The 18765-nt window shown below is 36.9% G+C and overlaps 2 protein-coding genes across 2 annotated transcripts; one reads left to right on the top strand and one right to left on the bottom strand.

The window, feature by feature from the left end:
• Positions 1-5060: 5060 nt before the first annotated feature.
• Positions 5061-6049, bottom strand: LOC118904118 (olfactory receptor 6K6). The gene is given in 4 exon segments (XM_036869981.1): positions 5061-5262; positions 5264-5540; positions 5543-5836; positions 5881-6049. Coding segments are annotated over 4 exon segments (942 nt in total).
• Positions 6050-16735: 10686 nt separating this feature from the next.
• Positions 16736-17683, top strand: LOC118904078 (olfactory receptor 6K3-like). Its single transcript, XM_036869846.1, is given in 3 exon segments — positions 16736-16787; positions 16790-17318; positions 17320-17683. Coding segments are annotated over 3 exon segments (945 nt in total).
• The last annotated feature ends 1082 nt before the right edge of the window (positions 17684-18765 follow it).

The following is an 18765-nucleotide window of genomic DNA, read 5'->3' as shown; positions in this document are numbered from 1 at the left end:
CTGAAAAGTAAAGGATAAATCATAATTAGCCGTATTTATGAAAGCAATAATTATTTCTATTTTACAGAATTGGAAATTTAGACTTAGATATGACACTTGCCAAAACTTCAGAGCAAATCAGAATCAGGGACTCTGCATGTGAAAACAAGTTCTTGTAAATAAATTCTATTTCAAAATATAGATATTTTACTGACTATTTTCTCTGAACATAGTGATTTTAAATGGACGAAGGGGATGGGTTGGGAAGAGATTATTGAAAGGAGAGATATGTATCAAAAATAAATGTTATCTCCTTGATTTTGGTACTTTACCCTGAGTGGGAGTTGATAAATCCAAAGATATAAGATATATGAAAGTTGATCTAGCATAGCAAAATAAACAATAAAACATTTAATTTTTAAAGGAAAATAAGTATTTAATTTAGGGATATCACTGGCTAAATGACCCAAACCAGGGTTTTGCATAGCCAACATATGTACTTTATGCAGACCTGGTGCTTTGTTCCCTGGGGTTTCAATCCCTGCCGGAGGGAAATGAAATTTAAATGGAGAGAACGAGGGCCTCCAATCCCAGTTTTAGAGAAGCAGTGTTTAATCCTATGGTCTGAGAGTACTGACTCTTTTGCTAAAGGGTTTAGTTATAACTCACTGTTTTTTTAGTTTTAAAACATAAAGAACTGTGTCTTCTGAAAGACAGTAAATTTCCAACATGGGGAGACATTGTTGCATCTTAACCAAGACTCTGTTATTTATGTGTGCAAGGGCAAGGTGTTCTTTTGTTTGAGCCAAAAGTTCATACCACAGTTTCAGTTCTTGGCCCTGTGTAATTTATGTTGTGAAATTTGGGTAACCCAGCATTTGCTACTGGGATTCCAGAAAGCAAAAACTAAAGATTGAATGACATCCCCTGGAGTTGTACAAGATTAGGGGTCTGGAAGTGATTTTCAGCTCAGAAAAATAATAAAAGTAACAGAAGCATTGGTTAATAATAACTGATATTTGATAAGCATTATAGAAATACTGTGTTCAGCATTTTATACACATTATAGCATTTAGTCTTCAAAATCCTTGAAGATCCCATATTACAGACAGGGATACAGAGGCTCAGGACAGCTGTGCTAGTTCCCCATGGTTGTACAGCTGGAAAGTGGAAAAGCCAAGGTTCATGTTCAAACAGTATGATCTCAAATCCTTAGTCTTAGTGACCACTTAAGTTTACTCTAATAAGGAGAAGCTATCTGAAAATTAGAACTACCTAACATTGTAGGAGACTACCTTGGTTAAGTGTTCAAGCAGAAGCTAAATTACCTTTGTTCAGATATGCTAAAGAGTGATTCCTCACAGGTGTAGAGACAACTTTATGTCTCCAAAGGTAACTTCAAGTTCAGAACAAACGGGGAAAATAGCTACTCTCTCATGCTGATGATCTTAAGCAGAAAGCAAAGGCACTATTATACATAGGAGATACTCCTGTACTGAAATAGGGCTGGGCCTAGGAAGAGGTCAAGGGAGTGAAGCAATGAAGAATATGGATGGAATTATCATCTTAGTCTCGTTCCTCTGAATTCTGCCTCCACCTGTATGACAGATCCTCCCTCCTTCCTTCTTTATTCCTTCTCCTTTTGCTACTGTAACCTGATATGGGCTTGTCATTGGTGTCACCAATAATTTCTTTTTTATTATTAATTTTTATGGAGTACAGTTGCTTTACAATATTGTGCTGTGTCGTGTGTGCAATGTTTCTGCTGTACAGCAAAGTGAATCAGTTAAACGTACACATCTATCCCCTTTTTTTAAGATTTCCTTCCCATTTAGGTCACCACAGAGCACTGAGTAGAGTTCCCTGTGCTATACAGTAGGTTCTCATTAGTTATCTATTTTATACATGGTAGTGTATATATGTCAATCCCAATCTCCCAGTTCACCTCACCCCCGCTCTTCCCCCCTTGGCATCCATAAGTTTGTTCTCTACATCTGTGTCTCTATTTCTGCTTTGCAAATAAGATCATCTGTACCATTTTTCTAGATTCCACATATAAGCGATAATACATGTTACTTGTTTTTCTCTTTCTGACTTACTTCATTCTGTATGAAAGTCTCTAGGTCTAGCCATGTCTCTGAAAATGGCACTATTTTGTTCCTTTTTGTGGCTGAGTAATATTCCATTGTATATATGTACCACATCTTCTTTATCCACTCCTCTGTTGATGGACATTTAGGTTGCTTGCATGTCTTGGCTATTGTAAACAGTGCTGCAATGAACATTGGGGTGCATGTATCTTTTTGAATTATGGTTTTCCCCAGGTATATGCCCAAGAGTGGCATTGCTGTGTCATATGGTAGTTCTATTTTTAGTTTTTTGAGGAACCTCCATACTGTTCTCCATAGTGGCTATGCCAATTTACATTCCCACCAACAGTGTAGGAGAGCTTCCATTCCAAAGGTTAAGGTTATCCTTGTGAAAAGAATCAATGTGCAGGATTGAAAGAGAGGGAAGGACAAAAAATGGTACATATTCAAAGCAACCTGAAGCACAAATACTAAACTTTGGAAAGTTTAGAGGAAATAAAATAGCCTAATGGCTGGGAACAATGAGGCTATAGGAACCATTATATTTCATGCCAAGAAAAATGGTGAATTCAATGAATAATGACACATTAATAGCAGTGATACTTTGAGGGTTGATTTTTTTTTCTTTTCTTTTTTGTACATTTTTAATTGCAGTTTTAAAGTGAATTGTAAGAGAACCTCAGCATTGTGCATGATAAGAGAATGTCAGTATTTCAGGGTTCTACATTTTATCTGTAAAATGTGACTTTTTTTTTAATCACAACAAAAGTAAAATGTTGCTTTGTACCTGGTGTCTTTTATTAAGAATTTACTCCCCTCATTTCTCAGAGATAACAGTCGGGAGTTATTGTCACAATATAATAGAAATGTTAGCAACCAGATTCATGTAAGGACTAAGTGGTCCTCATGAATTGCGTAAGACTCTGTACTGCTCGTATTACACTCCATCCTCTCTGCAGTTTGCTGAGTAGTGGAGGGGTAAGCTAAATAGTAGTTTTTGACAGTAACTGGGAAGGCTCCTTCTTTTTAAATAACAATGCAATTGGCATATTTGGGAATGAAGATAAAATTTGGAACTAAGATAGAGAAGATAGAGTGTATGTAGAAGGGCTGTTAAAATTGTAAAACTTGGTTGCATTATTTGTGGAGGCTCGAACTTGTGAAGGTTAAATACCATAATATTTCCATTTGTTCTGCATTTTGATTCGGAAAAGAAAGCTGGCTTTGCCCAGTTCTTATTAAAAAAACTTGTTGTAAAAAAAATAGTAGTGATAATGATTCATTAGACTCCAAAGGCCACTAAGTGAACCCTCTGTACTTAACAGAGCATCTAACATAAAATTGCTATTCAAACTTTTTTTTAAATAAATAAATTTTGAAATCTGGAGGAATAAACCCTTTTACCACTTTCTGTTTAATTAGTCATCACATTTACTCACTGAATACCATATTTCCTTTGGAACTCTTCTTAGGTTTAGTAATTGGTCTAGGATCAAAGCTATGTAAAATGGGCATAAGATCATGGCATATAAAGACCTGTCTCTGGGATCAGATAGACTTGAGTATCTGCCTTGGATTCCTAACAATTTATTCTGCGTACTTGGACTAGTTATTGAAACTCTGTGTTTCATGTTTCTCATTTGGAAAAAAAAAAGAAGGTTTAATATTTATTTCACAGGATTTTTGTGAGGATAAATAGGTCAATACATGTAAGGCCCTTACCATAAACTCAGACAGTTTAAAAAAAATCTTATCTCTTATGCATATCAAAGAGCCCTAGAGCTAGGAATGATCTTAGTAATTATCTAATCCAGCCATTCCCACATCTGACTCATCATCAGAATATTCTTGGGAACTTTTTTCTCAATCATAGGTTCTGATGATCAGTTTGGGAATCATCAGTTTGGGAAACCACTGACATAATCCAAACATGTAATTTTACAGACAAGGAAAAGGCAAAACTTAGTGGCAGAAAAAGGTATAAAATCTTGTCCTTGAACCCCATAGTCCAATAGTCTTTCCATGATGCCACAATCACCTGAGGACTGAGAAATTCACAGAGGAAAGAACACACGACTCCTAGTACTCATCGAAGACTGGTAAGATATCATGAAACTTTGGGGGAAAAATTTGTATAATTTCTTTTCTTGAACACTGAACAGATTAAATGAAAATATGTATTTACTGGGGACAGAGAATGAAGTAGAGTTCTTAGGTTAAGTCCCAGCTCTGTCACCAACGACCTATATGACTTTAGGCAAGTCATTAAACTTCTTCAAGCTTTTGTTCCAACACTTAAATAATGGTGGTATCTGACCTAATTACTTTAGTTCTTTTTAAAACATGGAGAGGATTCATATATGTAAAAATATTTTAAATGGTAAATTACTAGAGACATATAGTAGACTATTACCGTTATTAATTTTGATGTCACTCCAATGGCCTAAAATTCTACAACACATGGTGTACATGATCAGAACATGGCTGTTAATTAACTTTGTGGATTAAATAAGCTAAAAGTGGAGAAGCCTTCTCTCTAGTGTCAGGAAATTGTTTATTGATGTGGACTGCTGAACAACATGGGGTTCATTACTGGAAAGAGGATTGGGGGAAAGTTAACAGCAACATCAAGAACCATGGTGTCTTTCATGTCTCTTCTGTCCTGCTCTCTGGCCTCACCAGCACGTGGGACCACAGAAGAGAAGGTCAGGAGTCTAGCTGATAGAGTGTAAGGAAGAACCTAGCCTGCACTATAAAGCGGGAAAACCCACGTGTACTGTTTTCAGCTACCACAACCACGTTAAAGGCGTCGATGTAAACATGCTATACGATTGCTACCAATGACTTGGACACAGCAGTTTTTCATTCTTGCTTATAATAATAGAACAAGTAGCTGTGACAATAGAAAGAGAAGCATAATCATGAACAAGACAAGGAACAGCGCAATGCTGAACTTCCCAGGAGTTTTTTCAGACTCTCTAGGATCTCAATCTAGCTCCCAACCCCACCAGCCCTCTTCTGGCAGCAGAAAAGCCTCCCAATTTCATCTTTCATATCTTTATTTCTCAGGCTATAGAAAATGGGGTTGAGGAAGGGAGCAAGGATAACAAAAGGGACTGCAATTGTTGTGTCCCATAACACTGAGTAGGTGGCTGAGAATCGCAAGTACATGACAGCCACACTGCCAAAAATACAAGAATACAGCAAGGTGGGCAGCACAGGTAGAAAAGGCTTTGTGACGGCCTTCAGCCGAGGCCATCCCCAGAATCACCACAATGATCTGGTTGTAGGATAGGGCGATGACCAGGAAGGAGGCCAGGATCTCCACTGCACGGATGGCATCCACAATGACCACCAGGGATGTATCTGTGCAGGCCAAGCTCAGCACAGGTGTGGAGTCACAGAAGATCTGCTGGGTCTGATTGGAGTCACAGAAAGGCAGGGTGGTAATCCATGAAATCTCAGGAAGCACAGGAGGAAGCCACAGAGACAGGATCCAGCTGTCAGATGGATACAAAGTTTGGGAGTCATGATGGTTGGGTAATGGAGAGGATTGCAGATAGCTATGTACCTGTCAATGGCCATTGCTGTCAGGACACAGTCTTCTGCGAGACCAAGTCAGTAGAAGAAGTACATCTGCCTGAGGCAACCAGCAAGATAGGTGGTCTTCTGCTCACTGACTAAGCAGGAGAGCATCTTGGGGATGGTGGTCATGGTATACCAGATCTCCAGGAAAGAGAGGACACTGATGAAGAAATACATGGGAGGTGTTCAAGATCAACTTTTTTCTGATGAAGAAATACATGGGAGGTGTTCAAGATCATGTCCAGCTGGATGATAATGAATATCATTAGGTTTCCTGTTATGATCAATCCATAGATGAGAAGCAAGGGAATAAAGAGTAAGAGGGCACATTCATGCAGGTGTGGGAACACAGAGAAGAGGAACTCAGTCACCCTTTTCTGATTTCCACTGGTCATCACCTGTGTCATCTGGGAAAGTAAGAAAGGAGACAAAGAAATTCCTGGAATTGGGATGGAGATTACCCATTGAAAATTGCTTCACTCTTTTATGTAATCAGTTACTTAAGCTGACACTGGGGCCCTACACAGGCCAGTTAGAAATATCTCTCAGCTGCACCTCTATGCCAGAAACATCTGAAATATTTGCTTTTGGACCCCTAAATGAATCTTTTTGTAAACATCTTCAAATGATACAAAGAAAACACAAAGCAGCACACAAATTTAATTTTCTGGAAATATTTTCTGGAGGTTCAGTCACTTTAATTTCTGAGTTTTTCTCCCCACTCTCTGCCCTTCTGTGTTTAGTTTTAAAACACATGCCTTTCTTTCTAACTATTCTCAACTCCTGTTCTTTAGAAAAGCAATTTAAAAATAGAAAATACTATCAGCATCCCTTCTGTCAATAAGTCTTCATGTTGCTCTCCCATCTTTTCTAGCTCTGATATCTAATCTTAGTCTGGCTAAAGTATTCAGCTTTATCTCTCTGCCTCTTTTCTGTTGGTTTCATAGTAACAAGTCTATTTTCCATCTAGATAGTAAGTACCCAGATATCAGGACTATCCCTCCTCTCCTCTGTTTTCTCTGTAAGTTCCTTCCCTTCTCCTCTCTCAGTTGTTGATATTGATAATTGCTCAGGCCAAGAGTCTCACCAGAACCACCTTGTACCTCAGTAGTGGCCATTGAATTTTGAGCAAACATGTAACTTCACCCCTACACATCCCATCCCTCCTAGAAAGGCCACATATAAGAGCCAAAGGGAGAAAATCATCCTGAATTTAAAACAAAACAAAACAAACAAACAAAAAACCTCCTCTAATAACTACGACAATCTTGTGAAGAAAGTGTCACAAAAATCAGCTGCAAAAGAAATCAGGCCAGCATCTAGTTGTTGGGGAGAAAGGACAACTAAATTTTTTGCAAGGCTAATTAAACTCAGTGATAGCAGTATGCTTATCTCTTACCTTGACTATTTTAACATCTTTTTCACTGGTCTTCTTACCTCCATCAAGTCATTCTACAGATGAACATTTCCAAGCATGGCTTTTACTGTCCCTCGTCTTTCCAAAAACGTTCAAGGATAAAACCCAAAGATCTTAGCCTGATATTTATTGCCTTTTCTCATCAGGTTCCTGTCAATTTTTTTTTCCTTTTACCTTTTATAGATTTCAATTTATTTTTTTTTAATTTTTAAAAATTTTTTCTTGGTGTGTACTTGATTTACAATGTTGTGTTAGTTTCAGATATACAGCAAAGTGAATCAGTTATATATATATATATATCTCCACTCTTTTTTTAGACTCTTTTCCCATATAGGCCATTACAGAGTATGAATAGAGTTCCCTGTGCTGTACAGTAGGTCCTTATTAGTTATCTATTTTATATATAGTAGTGTGTACATGTCAATTCCAATCTCCCAGTTTATCCCTCCCCCCCTTGGTAACCATAAATTTGTTTTCTACATCTGTGACTCTATTTCTGTTTTGTAAATAAGTTCATTTGTACCATTTTTTTAGATTCCACATATAAGCGATATCATATGACATTTGTCTTTCTCTATTTGCCAGTCAAATTGTTAAGCCAAATATTTTTCTACATACCCATCAGCTCTGCCATATAGGACAAATTTCCTGCATTTTTATTTTTATGTCATTTCTCCTTTCTGTTTTCTTGATCTCTTCCTGTTGGAATCCAAGTTGCCAATGTCCGGTAAATGTTCCCATTATCATAGAAGAGTTATTGATCCTCACTGCCAGAAGTAAACCCTCTCATAGAATTACCATATGGCCCAGCAATATACTGGGCATATACCCAGAGAAAACCATAATTCAAAAAGACACATGCACCCCAATGTTCATTACAGCACTATTTACAATAGCCAGGTCATGGAAACAACCTAAATGTCCATTGACAGATGAATGGATAAAGAAGATGTTGTACATATATACAGTGGAATATTACTCAGCCATAAAAAGGAATGAAATTGGGTCATTTGTAGAGACGTGGATAGACCTAGAGGCTGTCATACAGAGTGAGGTAAGTCAGAAAGAGAAAAACAAATATCGTATAGTAACGCATATATGTGGAATCTAGAAAAATGGTATAGATGAACTGGTTTGCAAGGCAGAAATAGAGACACAGATGTAGAGAACAAACCTATGGACACCAAAGGAAGGGAAGGTGGGATGTATTGGGAGACTGGGATTGACATATATACACTACTATGTATAAAATAGATAACTAATGAGAACCTGCTGTATAGCGCAGGGAACGCCACTTCTCTGTACAGTAGAAACTAACACATCATTGTAAAACAACTATACCCCAATTAAAAAAAACAAAAAAACAAAAAACTAATAGAAAGGCTGGGACCAAACTTATGTATTTATGGAGTTGGTAAATTCATCTAGGCATTTTCAGTGCCTTGCTTTAGATTTTAAGCTACGTTAACAAGCTGTTTTTACACAGTGAAGTAACATGTATATAGTTGTTTTATGTGGTTTATGTTAGATTTAGTGTTAAAATTTTGATAAAAAATGCTTGATAGATCTAGGGAGATGTCTATCTATATAAATGGTAAATATCTAAGTAGTTTATTGGTATGATTAGGGTTTATTCTCTAGGTCTATCTAATTTTGAGCATTAAGTTGTTCATGTTTATTGGGTAGATAGCTAAATTCTATGTATTTGTATGTTTTGCCTTGTTTTGGGGGTTTGGCAGGGCCTTACAGGCATGTAGAGCATGGGGTTTATTGGGGGTAACAGGGGTTTGTTAAACAGGTCATTTACCTGTTCAATGCATATGCATATATGCCTACTTATATAAGTATGTATACGTGTATGTGTACACACACGCATATGCATGTACGTGTACATATGTGCATGTGTGTCTGCAGTTCCCTCATGTCCTGTAACCATTGACTGAATAGCAACTTATGGTTGATGATGTTGGTAAATAATATTCAATTAAAGTCCAGCTACAATTTATTTGGCTATGTTAAGGCTTCAGATGGCCATAGCTGAGTTACAGCATCCCTTTAAAAATTAAAAAATACCAAATGCATGAAACCACAGTTATGTGTGAGCATGGGCTGAGTAGTCACTAGTCCATCAGGATGTCTTATTTAAAGGGAAAGAGTGGGCGATTTTAGGTGGGGTGGTCCTGAAGTAAGAACCAGATGTCTGATAAAGCTCATTAATAGAAACCCCCAAAGGTTATGGTACCAGAGAGAGAAGAGGGACACATGCCAAGCAGGTTGATGGTTTCATGTGGCTTGCTGATTAAGCTCATGATCTATTGGATATGATACACATGTTGACTAGAATTGATTTGACTTAATGTGCTATATATGACTAATAATAATATGAACTATGTAATATCAAATATATGACTTGCAAGGTTTTTTTTCAAAAAAAAAGTATATTTTCCTCTTTCATCATGTCTAACAGTATTTTTGCATTTTAAATATCTGAATATCAGCATTATCTCCCTCAGGTAGACAAAAAGCTCCTCAGAGGGAATCATAAAGGATAAACAAAATAGTGTTATTGAAGAGTTCCCATGTGGTGGTCACGATATTAGGCACCTTACATATTTTATCTCATTTATTTCTACTTATGGTAGAGAGATGATTATGATTGTTTTACAGGTAGAGAAATTGAGAGCCAGAGGGGAAAAATAACTTGCCCAAATTCACATAGCTAGGATCCAAAGCAATAACTGGAAGCCTGGTTTGTAGGTCTTAGAAGCCACTACTATTATTCATACCACGGTGGGAAATTTAGATCAGGATTCATCAGTCATTCTGTTTCTTACTCTGAGTACCACTATATATTTAAGACTGTACTAGGTGTGAGATGAGAGAGCTAATGTGTTTTTTTATTTTCAGGTCATACACAGATTAAAATAAATGCATTGAAGGCTAGGAAAATTAACTTATAGAGGATGCCTCTTGCCTTATGTCTCAAGCCTTGGGAAAGAAAGGTAGGAGAGACAGACTTTAGAAGGGAACAGGCACCAGTGAAGCAGAAGGGCAGAGGGCCTGCATGGGGAAATATGTGAGAGTTCTGAGTGTTCTCTGATGGAAGTAGCCACTTCTCTGTCTTTTTTGTGTTATCATTTCTCAGCCTAAAGTACCAGAAAATGGCCAGGCTGAGTAGTCATTATGGAGAGCACAGATGGATAAAGCAAGAAGAGACTATGGGGCTATGAAAAAGTAAGTTCAGAGTTAAGTGGCTCATAAAAGGCAAATAGAGTGACTACTTTGTTGCTTTGAGTGAGGCTTTTCTCAGTAGTAAGTTTGCATTGTTATTAATCATCTATACATTTATTCAATTAACATAATTATTTATTGATCCTCTGCTATGTGTCAGTCACTGCCATAGGTTCAGGGGCTAATAAAGTTGAACAAAACATTATTTTTGCTCCTGAGACACATAAAGTACATTTTAAAAAATCCTGGAATGAAGATAATCATCAGTGCCCAAGGCGCTCAGCCTACAAATATTCCTTGTAGAGTAAAAAGAAACTTGCATTAGATTTTAATCCCGGAAAAAAGCAGTAAATTCCTCTGAAAGTTCCCAGGAATCCAGAATTCTTTGAACTTCAACATTTTAGTGTTGGAAACACCTTAGATATTATCAGTATCTTTAGCTGTTAGCTGAACTATATTCTTCCTAATGTCGCTTCTAGATTTCTTATCTCATTATTCTAATTTCTTTACTTACATGATAAAGTCCTAAAAATATGAAGTTTTACTCCATATATTGAAAAAATTTTACCCTGAAAGGCCAGGACAATTTGGGTACAGAAGATCTAAGGGTATAGGGAAATTATTGGGCAGGCACAATAACAGTAAAAGGCAGGTTAGCAGTCTTAACTAGATAATGTCCTTTTAATAGTCTTTAGCATGTACCTTGCCTGAGACCACAAGAATTCTCCTCAGAATCTCTGCAACAACCTGCCCCCTCTGCTAGTTTGTCAATAAGGATATAGATGTTTCTGAATGCTCTTTAGGGAATATCTAGAATGCAAAGATTGTCTTTCCTGGGAGTTTCTCTTTAAATAACGCAGGATCTAAAAAATGTGGTGCATCTCATTCTCCCCTCTAAGGGACATATTAGGGGAAAAGTGTCACATAGGAATTAGGCATTCCTCAGGGTCAGGACTCAAAATCTTTCCTGTGGCTAAATAACCTTATCTCTCATAACGGAGTATAGATCTGGGCTCTGGGGCCCAGAATAGCTATGGGAGTCAAAATAGACTTCACTCAGGATCATGCTTCTCTGGAATAGACCATCAGTAAACACTATTCTCTTCTCAGCTTTTCACTCATTTTTCACTATGTTTTTCATTTCTTCTGCTGAGATAATAATAATATTTTTGAAGTTTTAAATACACATCTCATTTAATTCTTTAAAAATATCTATCTGTATGCTTAAAAATGTTTACTCTGGTAAATTTTATGTTACATGCTTTTTACCACAATTAAAAATAAACAGTTATTTGTATGAGGAAGCCAAGACAAGAGTTATTCCCATTTTGCAGATGGAACAATTCATAGCAGCTAAAGGCTTGCTCCAGTTCACATAGGCAATACAAGGCAGGGAAGAAATTGAACCTTGAGCCTCTGAGCTCAAATCTAGCTAAACATTAACTTTTCCCTTCAATTACAACTCTACTAATTATCCCCAAATATATATTCCCTATCATGATTTTTCACTTAACTTGCAGTATCATTTAATAGGACTTGGTTTATCTAAGAAGAAGGAAGACAGAGAAAATAAAGGACATTCCTGAGCTTTTGCTTACACATCTCTATAGCCCCATTTCCCACTCTATTCCCTGCCTTACACTGTAAGTCCCAGCAACCAAACTCTTTGTAGCTATACTCTCACAATGCTATGTTGATCCATTGTGCTTTGGTTTTTTTCCTGTTCTTCCCTCTTCCTGAAATTTCAACCCTGCCTTTCTTCTCCCTACCCAAAACATGTGCACACACTTCACCTCTGTAATTCTTACCAACTTTTCAAGATCAGCACATTATCCACTCCTCCAGGAAGTCTTTCTTTATTCCCAGGCTGGTTTGGGGGCCTTCTTTTGTGTTACTAAAGCATCTAATGCATACATATGTTGTTGAAATTATCTAGATATGTGCCTAAATTTGATGATTATCTATAATTATTTATTCATATTTGAACTTCTAGTGTACAGCCCAGGGACTCAATTAACATATGCTTAATGAAGAGGATTAGCTAAGGTCTAGAAGTGAAAATACAAGAACTATGTTTGTAGGATATTAAATATATTTGATTTGAAATAGAGGGCTTGTAGAGTGAATTAGTGGAGAAACAGCATTGGAGGGTCAGGTTAGGTGGATTTTGGAGGCCTTTGAATGCCTAGATTTGGGATTTTTAAAATATATTTTACAAGAAATATGAAGTCATTAAGTAATTTTTGAGTGAACATTAATGAACAAAATTGCACCTTGATAATGTGTAGAATGCAGAGAAATTATGGAAGTAGGAAATATCATTAATTCATGTAACTAGCATTTATTCATCACCATTCAGGCATCAGACTCTTTTCTGCAATAGTCTGGGGTAATGGGCTAAATAAGACAGTAATAATGAAGATAAAAAGATAAGAATATATATGAATAATCAATAGGATTTGACAACTGAAAGATGACCATTAAAGAGACAGATTTTAAGTTTGAGTTAGTTTTCAGGCACCATTACTGACAGATCAAGCAACAGCTAAAGCAAAAGCTAGTAAGGGAGTGGGATGATTATAAGATGAGTTATAGATATGTTATTTATTTTGAGATGTGAAAGAACTTCTAAGTAGAAATTTCTGATTGCCATTAAGGATGAAGAACTGAACTTCAGAAGAGATGACAAGCCTATGAACACAGATATAAGTGTTATTTAAGTAGAGATTATAAATGAACTATGAGGATGCACCAGATACTAGAAAAAAAGTGTAGGGAACGACAAGAGAGACAAAGAATATAATTGGTAGGTGGAGGAAAATGGGTTTAATAATAATTAATAATAATATATAGTATTTACTAAGTATGTGCCAAAAATATGTTAAGGCATTTATGTATTTCATCTCATTTCATCTTTTTCAGTATTCTTGTAAATTAGGCATTATTCTCAACCACTTTAAAGGTGAGGAAACTAAAGTTGAAATGAGTTATGCATCATCCCTCATTGCCATGTAGCTAAGTAGGTGACAGAGTCAGAATTTGAACCTAAGTCTATTATACGATCTTCTTCCAAAGTGTTCAGGGAACTAACAGAGAACAAGGACATGACTGTATCATGAAAATCAAGAAAGAGAATTACAAGAACAAATAAATGATCAATGGGTGAAATTTGGAAATGATCTAGCTTTATTATTATCATTATTCCCCGTTTTTAATGTCTTGAAACCGCTTTAGATATATTTGCTGAGTGAATATTGTCAGGGAAAATGAAAACTGAAAAAATGGCAATAAAATTTTGTGGTTAGAGGATCATTGGCAAATGTGGAATTAATGCAATTTTAGCCGTATGGCTTCTGCATAGTCTGTGGAGGATGAATAAATAAATTGATACAAAATGAACTAGTCAATGTGGATGACGTTTGAGAAGTTTGCTAATGAAAAGATGAAAAAACTGGAGTTGGCAATGTAATCAAGGTTAACTTTCTCTGAGGTATAGTAGATATACTGTGTCTTAGATACTATGATACAGTAATAAAATGTGCATGTTTGAAAGAGAGGGGAAGGAGTCAGTAGTAAAAGAGAAACTAAAGATATCAAAGATAAAAGAGGTAATAAGTAGAGCCAGTGGTAGGAAACTAGACCAAAATAGTTTAAATGTAAGCTTTATCAAACAGTCAAGGAGTGTGAAATCCTCACTCCAGCTCCTTGGGGCTCTCTGCCTCTGGGTTCACTAGACCCGTGAAATCTCATGCATGTGAGCCCCTCCTTCCTGCCACGACTGATAATGGTCCTTTGATATCCTGGATCCTTCTGAAGAAGTTCTGCGGAGCTGTACTGTGCAGTTGCTGACAGAATCTTCTATAGTATACTTCAGAGATGTGCTGTGCTATCTCTGAACTGCCCTGAATCTCCTTCAGTGAAGAATGGAGAAAATCCTTCTGCCTTTGAACCACATTTTGTTAGCTTGACTCCTTTGGTCCTTACCCTTCCTCTGTTTCAGCAGACACTTTTTATATAAACAATTCTTTCACCCCTTAGACAGAAAAGAAACTAAGTATCTCTTTCCTTCTGATTTCTAGCCTGACTCAAAGACCTAGCTTCCCATAGGTATTGCAACCTCCTGAATGGGAGCATGGCAGCAAGTGTTCCTCTAATTAACCACATGGGACATGGAGTTGCTTTCCTCTAGGCATTAGGGGAGAACCCTTCAGAAGAAAGCCTTTCTCCCACTGGGCTATTCTCTGAGAAGCTAGATTTGTGGTTGTGGTTATAACCTGATTTGCTGGACTGCAGAACAATGAAGATGAAGATATTTGGGAAACAGGAGGCAGCCTTCAGTTTCTGAAAGAGGTCGGTACAGGATGAGGGGTGGGCTCTGTACTTTGGCATATGGGTGAATGGTTTTGTTTGCTATACATTGGTGAAGAATACGGGGAACCAGATTTTTTTTTTTCCATTGGTTTTAAATGAAGAAAGATTGTGGAAACTTTGCTGACATTTTGTAGACATGTGAGGTAGGGGGAAAGACAGTAAGTAGTTCAGGGATGAGGGATTTTGGAGAATCTGTGTTGTAGTACTAGAGGTGGTCATAAGGTAACCTATTAAATTTTGTCTAGGACATTAGCCCTGGAGAAATCATCTATTAAATTTTGTCTGGGCCACTAGAACTATGACTCTTCACCTCTGCTGATTAATCTGTTTCTTTATTTAAATTTTAAAAATTGAGATATAATTGACATATAACATTGTGTTAGTTTAAGGTGTAACTGTTCATTTGATGCATTTATACATTACAGTCTGATTACCATCATAGTGCTCCTTAATACCTCTATCATGTCACAAAATTATAGAATTTCCATCTCCAATAGCTAAACTATCAGTTTAATGCAATGAAGGCAGGTCTCAGAATTCTGCCATGTGCACAAACATTTATTAGCTAGGAGGCACAAAAACCACTATCAAACTTGTTTTTGGAAGCCCATGGAAGTCCCAACTCTATTCCTTAGGCTCTCTGATTAGAAGAATGAATGAAAGATTCTATCAAAGACAAAATGTAACAAAATTCTCACTGGTAGAAAAGCTAACCTGGTGAGATCAGGTGATGGATTCTATGTTAAGGGAGGAGCACAGAAATGAATGAATCATGGACCTATTCACCCTTCCACACTGTATAAGCTGCTTGACAAGCTCACATTCTAATATCACTTCAAGAAATAGTTTAGGTTTATTTCTAGCCAGTCCACACATTCAGTCACTTGGCTTCTAACCAGAAAAAGAAATCTAAAGTTCTGTATGCCGCTGGTTTTCAACTGGGGCAATTTTACTCCCACCCGTCCCCTGCAAAAATATTTGGCAATTTCTAGAGACCTTTTGTTTATCATGGCTGAAGAAAGGGTCGGTGCTATTGATATCTAACATGTAGAGGCCAGGGTCGCTGCCAAACATCCTACAATGCATGGGAAGCCCCTCACTTCCCAACCCCTAGCAAAAAATTATCTGGTGCATAATGTTAATAGTGCTGAACTTGAGGAGACCTGCTCTACGCTAATTAATGAGCCCTATGATGAAGATGCAGTTCTGGATACTTGAAGCTACCTGCCTCTGGCTGTAGACCACTAACTAAAGTCTTTGAAATGTTACCAAACCACTCCTAGAGTGTGATTTCTAGATTAGAGTATTTCAACTATTAACTAACCCTCTTTACTGTTGACTATTAACTAACCCAGGTTAAGATTAACTTGCATGCACAGATATATCACACAGGTCTAAGGTGATGTGCTTTAAAGTAAATTGAATTCAGTATGATATTTGGCTCTTCCATTTACTCTATTTTGTTAATTATGAGGCCAGCAAGGGAAGACAGTACTGCACTTGGTTTTTAAGATACCTACTTAAAAATGGTCTTATTCATATCGACAGAGGGGATCATTTTGTCACAATTAATTTTGTGTCTCCAATATTTTGTGTCAAAAATAAAACTATCTACCTATCTATCTAGAGAGATAGATAAAAATATCTATAAATATTCCAGTGAATATCTTTGTACATATTTTAATATTTAAAATATTTTCCTTAGGCTATATGGTGAAAGGTAGGCTTTAAACAGTCTCAAGACTCTCAATAAAAATTGCCAAATTGACATTCAGGAGAGTTCGTACCCATTTATACGTCCAAATAGCAAACTTGTTTGGTTAGCCAACAGAAGAGTTGATAATACAAAGTATTATCATTACTAAAAAAGTATTTGCAAGTTAGACACGATCACTTTATAATTTGCAAAGTAGCTCACATAGTATATTTTATTTAATTTAATCAACCTCATTTCAAGGCTGTTGAGCTGTTTGAAAAGAAAGTTTCTATTGTTATTTGAATGCAGGTAGAGTTCTGACTCTATATTTGATTCCATCAGGCAACAAGTGAAACACCTGAAAATATGGATAGGGAGAATCAGACAATAGTGACTGAGTTTTATTTCTCTGATTTCCCTCATTTGAGAAAGGTAGTCTCTTATTCTTCATTCCTTTGCTCTTTATTTATGTGTTCATTATTGTTGGAAATTTCATGATCTTCTTTGCTGTCCAGCTGGATACACATCTTCACAATCCCATGTATAATTTCATCAGTGTCTTCTCCTTCCTGGAGATTTGGTATACCAGAGTGACCGTCCCAAAGATGCTCTCCAACCTTGTCAGTAAAGAGAAGACTATTTCTTTCATTAGCTGCCTCCTGCAGATGTAGTTTTTCCACTCACTTGGGGTCACAGAAGGCCTGTTCCTCGCAGTGATGGTCATTGACAGATATGTTGCCATCTGCCAGCCTCTCCACTATGCAGCCGTTATGACCCCTCAACTATGCATCCAGCTCTCCACTGGCGCTGGCATCTTTGGCTTTCTTGTGCTACTGCCAGAGATTGTGTGGGTTTCTACCCTTCCCTTCTGTGGTCTCAACCAAATCCATCAACTCTTCTGTGACTTTGAACCTGTGTTACGCTTGGCTTGTGCAGACACATCCATGATGTGTTGAAGATGTGATTCATGCTATTTCCATCCTGATTTCTGTCTGTATCATCACCCTTTCCTATTTAAGAATTATCACTGTGATCCTGAGGATTCCCTCAGGTAAGAGCCGTCAGAAGGCATTCTCCACTTGTGCGGCCCACATTACTATTTTCTTCCTGTTTTTTGGCAGCGTGACGCTCATGTACCTGCGTTTCTCTGTCACTTTCCCACCACTACTGGACAAGGACATTGCAGTGATGTTCGCTGTCCTTGCCCCACTTTTCAACCCAATAATCTACAGTTTGAGGAACAAAGACATGAAAGACGCCATCAAGAAAATCCTCTGTTCTCAAAAAATGTTCAGTGTCTCTGGAAGCCAATGAGAGTTCACACATATCTGTTCAAAGAACTATATCCATAAGTTTAAAATGCTAACAAATCAGTTTTTAAAACTACTGTGCATGCTTTATTTTTATGTAGCAGTTTGGGTATGACTTCCAATTTTCTAACATAAGAACTATTGTTTAATCTGACAGAGGAAGTCTTCTGTGATTTACCTATCTTTATAGCATTTACAGATTATAATGGAATATTTTTTACACTTTGTAACTCCAAATCAATGAGGATACTGGGCTAAACAATAATCATATTTATTTCTTCAATATCTAAAAAGTTCCCTTACCTACTCTTTCATTTTATATTCACAGTACTCATATCAGTTATTATTATTATTATTTAATTTTAAAAAAGATTAACAGGATGTGTAACAGTGAAGTGGTTTAAGCCTGAACAAGAAGTCTGGCTTCCTAACATTCATCTAAGAGACCTTTACCCCTCCATAGGTTGTCTTATGATAGATAACAATAATTGTGCAGCCCATATCGCCACTGACCTTGTGAAGTTTGTGTCATGCTGTTTTTATTAACTCCTTCATGTTTCACATAGTTTTGAAAATTCCAGACCAAGCACTCTTGAAAGCTTAAAAATTAAATAGGCAAGACATATAGGCTTGGGACTAAAAAAAAAACCCATAAATTATGTAAATATATATAGTTATACCTTGCTGTTATATACCTTGATGCTAATTTAAAAAATCAATATCACAATATAATGTTCTATGTTTTGTTATACTAAAATGCTGTGCCAGTCTCATGCCTCAGTGCCTTTGTTCTTATCACTTTTCTGTTCTGGAATATTCCTCCTTTTCCTCTTCTCTGTCCTGGAACTTATACTCACCATTTAAAAACTCACACACATTTTATTCTTTGGGATAAAGGTCCATGCCTTCCTCCTACAAAACTGCACTAGTGGTTTTAGGGGTTGAGTAAATTGTCTCTAGAAAAAGAAGTTCTTTCCCAGTGCTGTGGGAAGCAAACCAGTTGTCCGTGGTGTCACAGAAAGCAGGAAGCCAACCAGAAGGTGAGGGAGGAAAAGAGGTGTCAAAAACTGGAAATATCAGTAGTAT

The sequence above is a fragment of the Balaenoptera musculus genome, chromosome 1, assembly GCF_009873245.2.
Source record: "Balaenoptera musculus isolate JJ_BM4_2016_0621 chromosome 1, mBalMus1.pri.v3, whole genome shotgun sequence".
NCBI classification, from domain to species: Eukaryota; Metazoa; Chordata; class Mammalia; order Artiodactyla; family Balaenopteridae; genus Balaenoptera; species Balaenoptera musculus.
Note: the sequence above shows the minus strand (reverse complement) of the source record. Positions and strands in the feature narration are given on the sequence as shown.